The 13,160-nt window shown below is 42.2% G+C and overlaps 1 protein-coding gene across 1 annotated transcript in view; it reads left to right on the forward strand.

The window, feature by feature from the left end:
• Positions 1 to 13,160, forward strand: part of SLIT3 (slit guidance ligand 3) — a 515,694-nt gene that overhangs the window by 436,117 nt on the left and 66,417 nt on the right. Inside the window, exons 27-28 of the mRNA XM_026061340.1 lie at positions 1,922 to 2,085; positions 5,489 to 5,613. Of these exons, the coding sequence (XP_025917125.1) occupies positions 1,922 to 2,085; positions 5,489 to 5,613 (289 nt within the window). The remainder of the gene's footprint in view (positions 1 to 1,921; positions 2,086 to 5,488; positions 5,614 to 13,160) is intronic.

Genomic DNA, 13,160 nt, shown 5'->3' on the forward strand with positions numbered 1-13,160 from the left:
CCAGCACCCTGGGGACGCGCGGGCTGCCTGCGGCACGTGTTTCTCTCGGGCAGGTTTTCAATAAACGGCTCCGATTCCTAATCCTGCTGAATCGTCTCTTCTGTACTCAAACTTGTGTTCAGTCACCTATAAAAATAAGCTGTCCCCTCCCAGCTCTTTATACCTCCATGTTATTGTGAGTAGAGTTATTTTAATTAGCCTTGTTGTAAGTTGTTTCAAAAAAAGGGGGAAAAAAAAGTGTCTGAAGGCTGAAGGGAAGGAAATACCCGCACTGCATTTTGAAAATGCTGGTGCTGGTATTTCATTACAGCACAAGATTTTTTTTTACCTCCAGGAAATATTTTGCTATAACAGACAGAGAAATAGAGTGTGTGACAGAACATGTGAGTTAAAATACAAGAATTCACTGTAGTTCCTAAACATGGAAAGAAGAAAAAGATACATGTGATAATTTCTGCAACTGTACAGCAATGTTATTGCCAAGCATTTCTAGCACCTATAGAGCAGCTTTATTTCCAAAGTACTTTATGAAGTGTAACTAACATGGTAGCTAGTCTTCCCTTGTCCTCCCCCTCCCGTTTTATAAATTGCAGTTGCTCCATGTTAAAGGTAATTTCTGAGTCCAACTTTCACTGTTGCATTTTGGTTGCCCTCAGACAAGTGGTTGATCATGGTTACGTGATCACAAGGTCAACCCAGCAGGGTTTTTTTCTATTGTAAGCAATGGATTTGCAGAAAGAATGGATGGATATTTTTTAATACTGTGCTGCAGTACACATTTAATTTTGATGAATGAGCCCTGGATGGGGTTTGAACCTATGAACTCTCATTATGAATCTGTTGAGGGCACAGTGGTTTCATTAGTTACTCCAATGGAAATGTATCAACAAATTTAGCAAGGTGTCTATCTCAATATCCTGTCTGATATTTTTATTTGAAAGAAGCTCGAGTTTAAAATACCATCCTAAAAATAGTTTTTAACATATGCAGTAATAGTGAAGTCTAAAACCCAATCTGAATTACTGTTTTTCTGTAATCTCTCTTCTCTGTGCTTGTCTTTTAACTATTTAGTTAATTGTCTCTCCATTGCAATTCGTGTTGCACAACTGAAGCATTACAGTTACTTTCAGAAGAATAAATGCAGACTTCCAATGTGCATTTCTTCACACTTTCAAAAATTGTTTGTAAACAGCCTTTTCTCAAGTGTGGACTTTGTTCATAAGTGACTAATTCCCTCAAAAGACACTTTCCCTATCAGAAAACTGAGTCTAAATCAGTCAAGACAGCACCTAAATTTAAGGCAGATAGGCAAGTGTTTTCTTTTTGGATAGAGCTCCATGAATAATGACAAAGTTATGTGAATTATAATTATACTATTTAAATGCATCTATTGCAACCATATGGCCTCACTCAAGGGATGGGTTAACCGGCAAATGTGTTTTCAAAGCCCATAAACAGACTTAACAGACATCAGGTTTCAGTTTTGAAAGCAGAGGTCTCTTCTGTGCACATGATTCATCCAGCCAGAGGACCTTAACATGAGTCACCATATCCAACCTAATAACATTCGCTGTTAGAATACGCCCACGAAGGCCAAATAGTTAAAGAACCAACCCAGTAAATTTGATGAAAACATGAGAGGCTCTTGATCTTGCTCAAGCATACTTGTTTGAAAACGTAATTTGTTGTTAGATATTTATCCAATGTCCCCAAGTAATGATGGGAAGAAAGGAAAGGAAAAGGAATRCTGGAGGAGATCTTTCTGAGTCACTTTTTGACCATTCAGTGGGTTTCTCTCCCACATTTTGGAATAAGGCATTCTCGTAAAAGTGCAGAATAAAACATGCCCCGATGAGGTTGGGGACGTTACCTTTGCTCGCAAGGCGAAATAACCGCTGTTAAATGTTTTCCACCCCTCAAGGGCTCTGGGCACCAACCCTTTGCACTGCGACTGCAGCCTGCGCTGGCTCTCCGAGTGGGTGAAGGCAGGCTACAAGGAGCCGGGGATCGCGCGCTGCAGCGGCCCGGACCCCATGGCCGACAGGCTGCTGCTCACCACGCCGACCCACCACTTCCAGTGCAAAGGTAGGTGCGGGCGCGGAGCCGCTCGGCAGGGCGCCTTTGCTGCCCTTGTGCGCCCTATCGTGGCCAGCTGCTTGGTTTTCAAGGGAATTTCAGAGGAGGTGGGTTTGGCTTTCGTTTCCGAGCCATCAGGTTGCATTCAAGTCACATTTGCAAGTTTTCCTCTGCAGACTGGAGTTTACTGCACCGCTGTAAGGGAAAACAGCAAACCTCAGAGGAGTCCGTATTCCTGTCGGTAGCACTGTGTTATATAATGGCAAGCTAGCGTATAGGATGTCGTTATAGATTATTCAATCAAATAAATTGTTTTTGGCCTTCTACCTACCCCAAAAAACTTTGGTTGAGTAATGGTTGCTTTAAAATGTGGAGCACTGTTGTTGTTATGCACATACACTCGAAAACTGAGAAACAGAATTCTAGTGTAAAGCGGATATTTACCAAAAGTACATTTTCATTTGAAGATCCACAAACACCCGTATATCCTCTTCAGCTCTGTAGCAGAACCTGTATGTTACGGAAAATGTTTTATATGAGAATATAGCATACGTTCAGGAGAGGCTTGAGGTGCAGCTATTAACAGTGTGGGATAGTAATAGACAGAAACATGCTGTGTTATAGAGCGGCTAGACAAGTGATAAGGTATTTACTTGCCTGGGGATAAATAAGTAGCATATTATGGAATGTGGATTAGCATATACCTGTATATTGTTATCGTAAAAGGAGAGTTGTTGGAGATTTGCTTAGGTTACTGGCAAATGTGTGAAGATCATGTATAGATCAAAAGAAGGGTCAGTAGTCGTTCTTAGAAATGGAAATGAGGCACAAAGCCTGTTCTCACTTGTCTCGGAGCACCATGCTTACAGCACTGCTTGGCAGGGTGATTTCGTAGAGGCTGGGATTAAACTGCAGAACAAACAGAAGATGGTGTTGAGATGGGTTTAAAACACACGTTTCCAAGCTCGAGCTGAGTTTTCTAGCCTTTCAAGTATATTATAACTTAGTTATTTTGAAATACCAATCTCGAAACTTATCAGAGTGGTCAGCGATGCCCCTGTGCGGCACAGGGACAGCGCTGGCCCCTCCTCGCCTCTGCCAGCAGCAGCGTGGCACTCTCCGCAGGGTGACGCTGAGGGTACGTCTGTGCGTCAGCCTGCGGAGATTTAATCCTAGCTCAGGTGATGCTGGCACAGAGCTCAGCATGGGCTGAAAAACCCTGCCGAAAGCCTGGGTCCGTGGTGCAGAAGTGAGCCCTGCCGTGCTGCGTGCCGCCCGGGCCCTGCTGTAAGCAGCACCTAGCCGGCTTGTCTAGAGGGAGCRCACAGATACCTCTGTGACCTCCGGTTACTTGTACATTAGGAAAAGAAAAAAACAAGACTTAAACTTCTTTTTACTAAAATTATGTTTTTGGCCTGTGACTGAGCAGAAGGTTATGTCTCAGCAGAGCCAAGAAAACAGAAGTATGCAATGTGCAAGTCATGCAAAGTCAGCTCTGCTTTTTATTAAATTGCCCTCCTAGTTATGCAGTAGTGGAAAGGAATGTGCTGGGCTGAGGGCATTTTGCTGTATGGATTTATAAATCAAATCCCCAAGGGCAAAGTAATGAACTACTTAAGTGCTAGGAACTAACACTGCTCTTATTAGCTCCCACATTGATTAGCTGTGATCTATGCCATAGGAATAAATGGAAAATGTACATGTGTGTAGTATAAAATAAATAAATAATAGAAAACATTCTGGCTTAGTGACCTCTAAATCCAGCAGAAGAGCCGCACTGGTGTCTGTCTCTTGTGCTCCTCAAGCAGCAGAATATACCTGTGTATATCCCAGGAGGACCAAGAGAAAAGTAGCTCCAGTGTGTTGCTCTCCACCCGCCGTTGGTGGCAGAAAGTCAGATGTTATTTCCTCTTGCTGTCCTAAGTACATGTTAAAACATGCATGACATTTAGTTAGATGTAAAACCCAAAGATAGAAGAGGAAGACAACGGTCTTTTATTTTTTGGATTTGTTACTTTTTGTGTATTTTTCCTTGATATTTCCTGTTTTTCATGCTGCAATGAACTGCGTGGTGGCACTCTTAATGACACTGCCGTCAGTATGGGATCAGGATGTGGCCTCTAGGTTGTAGGCTTTTTTCAACAGAGGCTCCTTGATATTCATTTCTGTGATATTCTTACCCCCCAATAGGTGCTGTGTAAGTATTCAAAGTTAATAATGAAGTCTCATATAGGACTGCCAAAAGCAAATCCTTGACAGGAAGAGATCTTGGCATCCCTGGTTTTGGTAACCCTCCACAGCTCCACCTCTTCTCTCACATCAACTAGAAGCTTCTTGGCTTCACTTCCAGGGTGTTTTGCAGTCTCCTCCTGCTTATCATGTAGCATTCAATATTGGAAGGTCTGTGCCCACTTCTGATCAGCACAGGACCAGTTTTAAGATATTTTAAAATGTATTTTTTTTTATGAAATAAAATTATTTTAAGGGCTTTACTGCCTGATACAGTTTAACCCCTTGTAAAGTGTTTGGTTTTATTTTTGACTTGTAAAAGCCATTAGGTCTTTAATATTTGAAACTTTTTCACTTCAGAATCAACATTTTCTTTATTGTAAATATAACTGTTTGAATTAGCTTTCTGTAACAACCCAGCGATATAATATTAATTGATTTGGTACCCCAGATACACTTGGTATTGTTTTGGTCTGGCTCGCAAATATCACTACCTCTTTGGAAGAGCTGAGTTCAAAAACGTGGTTTACTAAATGATTTAAATACGGATGTGCGTATTTACCTACATAAATTAAAATATTTGCATATTTATCTTTGTTGCATTTTCTCCAAGTACGTGAATGTTGATAATCTCTCTTCTGGGTAGAACAAGAGGGAAATAAATTTTAAAAATTCAAATCAGTTCAAATAAAGGATGGTAGAACATTTTGCACCTATACATTTCCATAAACCTCTAGCTAAATCTTTCTTGTGCATGTTTTTCATTTCTGCTGTTGCATCTGCACTTTCATTCTTGTTACCAGCCGTAGAAATGTCATTATTATTGTTCCCTAGGGATTGCTATTGCAGAATTTCCTGCACTGGCAGAAGGAGAAATTGCTGAAAACCATACATATAAGCCCATTTTCTGGAGATTTCCAGGATGTTTTTTCAGAGCTGATGTTTGTATGTTCAGATGAGAATATAAGCATCATTGAGTGTTGGCCAGCACTTGATTTAAGTACTTAAAATCTCTCTAATCCCTGGGAATTCAGTGATGTCGTATAAAGTTCCACCAGCAGCATGTGCATTTGTGCCAGCATAGGGAGAATACTGCGCTCGAAAAAAATGTATGTGGAAGTACCATCAAGTATTAATGTTGTAATCCAGTTCTGTATTAATACACCATATTTTGCCTTTCCAGAGCCGGTAGATATCAATGTTGTGTCCAAGTGCAACCCTTGCCTCTCCAACCCGTGTAAGAACAATGGGACGTGCAGCAATGATCCAGTGGAGTTTTATCAGTGCACTTGCCCTTTTGGCTTCAAGGTAAGACTACAACTGCACTACATGAAAAGTAATAAAGTATTCCCCATGCCTTCTGTTTTCTTAATTGTTGTACCGTGAGGAGTCAATTTTACAGGCAGCTGAGCTCAACAGATATCTTACTCAAGCAGATTGTGTGTGACCTTTCAACTGCACTCAGCTACAAATTTTTATCCTGTGTAACAGCAAAGGTATTTCTTTCTCTCTGAGCCATGACTATAGAGATGCATCCTGAGCCACCTTCTCTAGCTGACCCTGCTTTGAGCAGGGGGTTGGACTAGACGATCTCCAGAGGTGCCTCCCCCCCTTAGCTATTCTGTGATTCTATAATGTAGAAAGTTCCTTATGAAACGGCAAGTTGATTTTATCTTTCTTTTCATTTCTTTTCTTTCACCAGCATGAAAATAACTGTTTCATAAGCTGCCAGGCCAAAGGGAAGGCAATTCAGACTAGAACTTAAGACCAGTTTAATCCAAAGCATCAGCATGTTCTGATGCCTGCTAGCTTACATCCATTTGCACAGACTGATTAGCAGAAAGATGATAATTGATCAGAGACAGTACCACAGATTCAGCTGCCTCTGACATCTGAGCAATAATGTCTGTAGAGTCATCTGAAATTCTGTAGACGTTAAGTGTTGTGAACACGTAATGTCCATTCCTAGGTAGGAGACTGGAAAATCTTGTCATGGGGTAATACAATTTCTTGAGTACTGATGTGTGTATAGCTTCCATAGTTAACATTGTGTCATGAGAGCTTAAGGCTACCAAGACTTTGTTTCAGAGTTGATATAACTGGAAGCCTAGTTCAGTAGCCAGTAGCTGAGGGATAAGTAATAAATGAGGCATATGACCTGTTGACAGGACAGGGGTAGGATGGCAAGGCCAAAGAAGGGGGTTGCATCCTGTAGACTGTGATTTTATTTGCCTCACTGGACATTTCTTTCAGAGTCTCGGTCAGTTAAAGCAGATGCTCATCAAACAGAGTAATAAGAAGTATAGAAAAAAAAAAAAAGGGAGGGCAAGGAAAAACATACACGTGGGAAGTGAGCACAAGTATCCATGTCTTACATTCCAGGTAGGATTTAGGAATTAGTTGGAGCTGATGATAACACCATTTCCCTTCTCTGTTTGCCTGGGATACATCCCAGATGGTGACAGAGTAATTGTGGTGGATCCCTGAAACACTGGAAGATGAAAGATGTAAAGCTTATTTCTTCTGTTTCACCCCAGCACCCCCATGCCTATTACCCAAGAATAATAGTAATTCTCCTACATGACTGGAAAAACCTTTGGTGATTTTCTCCCATTTTTGAAAATCCTTCTGCGCACTGGCATATCAGCCTGCAACTTTGCTAGGATCTTAAAAGACCATGTTGTCACAAAATCATTTAACTGAGACTATTTTGTATCAATTGATTTGTCATTTTGAGGGGGGAACCTCTGGCTGTTTATCTTCTCAGGTTAGCAGAACAAAGAGCAGGCATTTTAATTTGATGCATAACATAAACCAGGCTGAATTCTTCAGATGGGGCCAGGTAACTGTTAAGATAACTTCAAAAGTAAAAGCTTTCAAAACTAGCAGGAAAATATATAGATATTTGTGTATGTCTTACTCTAGAAGGCATGCATCATGGAGCAGATATCCAGGGTATTCAGAGTAGAAATATATTGGTTTTGAGCATGTCTCTTTTTCCCCTTATTTTTTTCTTTTTCTTTTTTACAGCATTCCTATATTAGCAAATGCACTAGTATAGGTGCATTTATACTGGTAGAAGCTAAGTTTACAAAGGGAGGATTTATTAACAATAATTGAGACTAATCCTCTAGTTATATTAGCAAACAATTTCTTATGTGGATTAGACCTCAGTGTGCATCAGTTTTACTTAGAAAGGTCTTTGATGAACTCTTGAAGTAACTCAGTTTAAACATGTCGCAGAGCATGTAGCTTTTCTTCTCTCTTGCATGAGTTCTCAGGTGACGCTCGGTGCGTGAACTCGGTCTGATCCGAAACCACTTGTGTGCTTGTAAGCACCAAGCTGTCATCCAGCTACGGCGAAGAGCAAACAGACCCAGGCAGGGCACTTAAAGCAAAGCAGGCAGTTTAAAAATACTGACTGGATAACAGCACGGAGAGAATTGGGGGAAATTTAATAAGCAAAAAAGAACCCTGTGTCTTTACCACAGGTTTTTGAGTAAAAATGAAATTTGACAGGTCCAAATGCAAACCATATGAAAGGAGCCCTCTATCTCGACCAAGCCGTTCTCCACCAGAGATTCATGCTAATTCAATAACAATACCTTGCTTCCTTCTCACCAGCCAGCACCAAACAACTCTATCCATCTGGAAGCTATTTCCCAGACCTTGATAAATTGCCCTAAATCTGCCCTCTCAGCATTTGTTTTTCCTTGTTTGATGTAGATTTTGAAAAAAATCCTGTGTGGAGGAGTGTATCTATAAAGTGAAAAAAACACCCTTTTTTCAAATCTGACCTCATTCAAATGAGCTGAAGGCTTTACAGTGTTCCCCGGAAAGGGGTACACAGCTATGTGGGGTTTCAGTGCTCCTGCTAGCCTTCAGAGAAGAACAGTAAATCAGCTAGCAGAAAGCTGCCTGTGTGACCAGTTGCCGAACGGGTGCCTGATGGCATCAGGAATTTCTCCCAGTTACTCTAGCTGCCATGCTCACAAAAGCCGAGAGTCGTCTTGCTCCCTATCCCATTGAAGATGGCCCGGTCTGTACCAAGACTCTTATTTTTCATGGTCCCCCAAATGCTTTTTCATATCAAATGCATAGATTATGGGGTATTTTAGCAATGTATAATGCTGGTTTGAGTGAGCTTAAAAATGAGGTAACTCATGGGCTGTCGGAGCTGAGGGGCCAGTGGGCTACACAGTTGTATTTAATGAAGGCAGAAACAGGGGTTGCTCGCTTAGGGAGGGTGGAGGCTAAGTGCTGGTAGCTGTCTGTGCTGCTGCTGCTCTTTCCTCAGGCGGGTGGAGGAATGTTTTCTGGCGTTGCTAGAGGTGAGGCATGGTGGAAACGGTGCTTCCGGGGCTCTCCGTTGGCGCCTCGCCAGGCGGGCACCGGTGTGAGATTGTCACCTCTGGGACCTGGCAGGGTGCGCCCCGAGAGCCCCAGGGTGCCGTGGGCCTTAGCACAAAACGTCTCCTAACACTATGAAACCTCTGTTTTCATATTAAACACAGACACAGGTGGAGTTATCCATCTACTTTTTTTTTCTCTTCCCCACAGTACTCTTTGAAAGATTATTTAAATGGTGTGTGTGGTTTAGATTATAAAGTATGATTACAAGTGTAGAAACGGAGCTTGCTTCTGCTTTAAGTGATGCTAGCCACCTGGAGTGCATGCGCGTACGTGTGCGAGTGGCGGCTGCTTGTTAAGCAGATGATGGGACCGTACTAATTCATTTATCCTGCAGAGTGTATGGCTTTCACGTAGTCTCATTGATACTGTAAAATCAAGCTTATGGGTGTTAGAATTCAACAGAATAATCAAACTTACAATCAACGAGTCATTGAGAAAGGATTTACCTGAATAGCTATAGTAAAAAACAAACAAACGAAAAAAAACCTAAGGCAAGTGGAAACCAACAGCCAATATTTTTTGCCTTTGCTATTTTCTGAAGTTTATCTGAAAATTCCTTTTTGGAATTTTGGTGATTTTTGTGTCTTTCATACTTTTTTTTCTTAAAACTGAGGGAGCAACAAATGAAGGAGAGTAATTTTCCTTCTTCCAAATAGAGCTATCTGTAGAACTGGGGAAAGACAGTTTAAAATACGTCTGTGTTTTATCTAGTATGAAATATAAAAGAGCTTTGCCAAGCTGGAATATGAAATGCAGTAACTGCCCAGCCATTGCCACAGCCTCCTTGGTTGCTCGGATAAATGGCAGCCCGAGCTGTTGGGATTCGGAGATGTTTGTCATCTCTGGGTTCTGCTAGTACCAAAAGCTGTCTGAAATGGAAAGTGAAGATAGGTAAATTTAGTATAGCACATAGCCCACCTTTTAGGCAACAGATGCTGATGTGTGTCTGTGGTAGAGYTGCTCTGTGAATGTTATCCATCTCTGTTCACTTCGCTGCTGCGTTCAGCCAGTGTCCTTCATAGCAGCACGGCAGTGTCTCGAGGGTTCAAGCAAATGCACCAGAATTTTCATCCAGAATGACAGATACAGTCGGAAAAATCCTGGGAAAGCTCTTGGGCAATGGGGAGAGAGTATCCTCTGCAGCCAGACTCTTGTGGTGGAAGGCATGACAGCGAAGCTGCAACAAGATTCAGTGAGGAAGCTGGCTCCAAACTTTTGCAAGGAATTTGGCCCTTCCTCATCCCCCTCGCCCCCAGGGCTTCATTGCTGAAGTCAGGGTTAGAAATTTAGAGTTGCAGAGGAAAAGCGTCGCTGGGATATATGGGATTCATGTATATCTAATGTTTATGTGCCGGCACTTGCATGGATAGATGCAAGCCAAGCAGAGGCTGTGACAGCTCAGCACAGGGATGGTGAGCAGGTTGTATTAGGACAGGCCCTTCACCRTTAGCATGGACTGAGGGCTGCGCTGGCTGCATCATTCACTCCCGAGGGCTCTCATGGCCTTGCGTTTGCTTGGGGCATGGGCAAAGCCAGTTTGTTGCATTTGCACTTTGCGGTGTAGGCGTACCTCTGTAGTGTTGCATGAATCATCTCTCAGAGTCCTAGAATAATGGTTGTCTTAGGAATAATTGACAAAGAACTGATTTTAAAAGAAAAATTTCATGGTGTTTGCTCATCCACACATATTCTGGACAGTTCTTACAGCTCAAAGCCTGGATAGTGCATGTTTTTCCAATGGGCCAGCTTCTCACTTAGCTGTGCTGGTTTGGGTGGGGTTATGAGAGTGTATCTGGGAGTCGGGTTTGGCTCTTGATGCATGCCAGCTGTGTGAGAGTATGTCAGCTCTAGTTTTTTCAGCTAATACTGTTTGGAAATATAACTCCTTGCTTTTGTCTCTTTGGATCTAGTAACATATGCACATAGTCCCCTTATACATCATGCAGTGCACAAATAAATCCCCAAGCTGGAGTTCCAGCAGGAGGAGAAATTGGAAGGAACTCTTAAATCCAGGCTGCCCTCCTCCATGTGAGGTGAGGGTTCAAACATCTCTGTCTTCACATGTTGCTCTGTTTGGGCCTCTTTCTTTTTCCAGCATCAGGGTAGGGAGGACAGACACTGGAATGCAAGTTCAATGCCAAGTTTCAGGATGAAGAAATCAGCATAGCAAAATACTGCTCGTGTGTGGTGATTCTGCCTTAAATGCTCATTGTGCTAATTTCTCTTAGGACGTGTTTTTGTGGTCTTGGCTGGTTTATTTTTTGTTTGTTTTGACCATGCTTAAAATACTTATTAATGAATGTTGAAAGAAGCATTTTCCATTCTCATTTAAATAATGCAGAAAGCCCTTAGGGGTGAGAGATAATGGGTGGTCGTGTAAAATAAGACCACCTGCAGTTATGTATGGATTTGTACGGCAAAGACCAGTATCAGCATTAGGTGTTTATAATTTGCATAATGCACCTAGGGCAGAAGAAACAGCAGATAGCATAGCATTTTCCTGAGCATGCATATTCCATAAAACTTACTGTGCATCAGCCAGCCTTGTGCGTGTTTCTTTTTGACCTTTCTATTACAGTAGGTTTAAAGGAAATGGAAATTTACATCCAGAAGAGCATAAAAATGAAAGGCTTAAGGAGGGATTACCGCCCCGGTCGCTGGCTGAAGGTGGTGAGGCGTGCATACGCCCACCACAAGCCCTGTAAAAAGCGCAGTAATGTCTTGTGGCATGCCCTAATGAGGGCTCTTAACAAGAAAGCCAAATCTAAAGAAGTATTTCCATTTGTGTTAGGGCAGCAAGAAAACAGATGCTGAGCAGCTCGAGACATTTGCTCTGATTGTTCAGTGCTGCGTCAGGAGACGGAGCTGAGCAGCGAGGTTAAGGTGATTAGTAAGCTGTACCCACGGGAGGGCATGTGGCCCAGGGACTCGGGGGATGGCCGGTGTGGATTATTTCCCCTCTGCGTTTTTACTACTCTTTATCTAGTCTAGTTCTAAATGCCTTAGGAGACAGGGCTCCCTATCTTTCTTTTCCCAGGGTAAAGGGTAAGGGAAAGTTTTTATTGGCTTTCCATCTGAATTTCAAGCAGTTGTTCCTATGTTTGCTTGGTTCTGTTGCACTAACAATTTTTCTTCCTCAGTGGTTTGTCTGTCTTTCAGGTGATTGCCAGTTGCTGTATCTCTGCTTGATCAAGTTCTCTTTAACCAGCTCTTAATTTTCTGCATCCCACCAGTTCTGCATAATTGAATCAGTAGCAGTAGTTGGTCACAGATGAAAATCYTTATTGTTAGATTCTGTTGTTAGATTCGTCCATCAGATTATTGTTAGATTATTATTAGATTATTGTTAGATTCGTCTGTCATCTGTGATCCTTGAGGCTTCCTTGGCACTGACCGGCCTTGAGGATGTGGCCTTTGGGTTTCTTTTGTCGTCCAAGAACGTGAACAGAGGTTCATGTCACGGCTGGTCCTTTCCCTGTCTTTTGGGGATGATGAAATTGTTGGTATTGCTGTAAGCAGACTAAGCTGGAAAGGAAGCTTTCTTTATAATGTGAGGGTAAACTCTCTCCCGCTAACAGAAATTATACAATGCCAGACCAGTTTGGGAATGAGCAGACTGCTGCTAGAGGTAAGGGCACGTGCTCTGCAGGTAGGATTGTACCTACTTCACGTGTGTTCCTGGGGCGCTCGGTCGCTGTCTGTCTGTGTCAGGCTCAGACTGTGCCTTTCCAGCAGCTCTAGCTCCATTTATTTCAGAAATCTAGTGAATACTTTGGAGAGGTTTTCTAATCACATAAGCCCTTCCTTGTTTCAGGTGTCACTGGACTCCTGCATGTGCTGTGTCCCTTCTCCCTCAGGCGGGCTCTGCGTTCAGTTGCTTAAGTGTTAGGCCTAGGTTAATTGCCTTGAGTAATAAGTTTAAAACACGACAACTACATTTTCTTGCACTTGCTATTTCTTATGATTGGGAACGTGGTTTCTATACAAGGGGTGTCCAGTCTTCACAACTCTCTCTACCGGGTTCACACTAGAAATGAGCCACTGGCTTTTGATAGACTGAGAAGGAATGTTTTTCTATATCATGGAAGCATGTATTTAAAAAGAAATAGGYCCCTTAGTGTTTTGAGGGTACTGAAGACATTGCTGTCTCATTCATGAATATTGGCTGAATATGAGACTAAATATAAAATATTTAATGCCTTTTTTTCACATTGCATATTTTTTGGTTAGATTTTATGTAAAGGGGCAACCCTGGGCAAAATCAACTAGTTCAGTGTCCACAGCTCACTTAATTTTCTTGTCCATCTCCCAGCACACTCGCGGAGTAGTCTGCATCTACTAGTTGATCCAGTAACTTTGGAAGCTCTCAAGCAGCCACCTCATCTGGTTTTGCACCTCTGGATTTCTTTTCAGTTAGGCACTACATGAATTGACTCCATGAT

This window comes from Apteryx rowi, unplaced genomic scaffold (assembly GCF_003343035.1).
Source record: "Apteryx rowi isolate R43461 unplaced genomic scaffold, aptRow1 scaffold_18, whole genome shotgun sequence".
In the NCBI taxonomy this organism is placed as follows: Eukaryota; Metazoa; Chordata; class Aves; order Apterygiformes; family Apterygidae; genus Apteryx; species Apteryx rowi.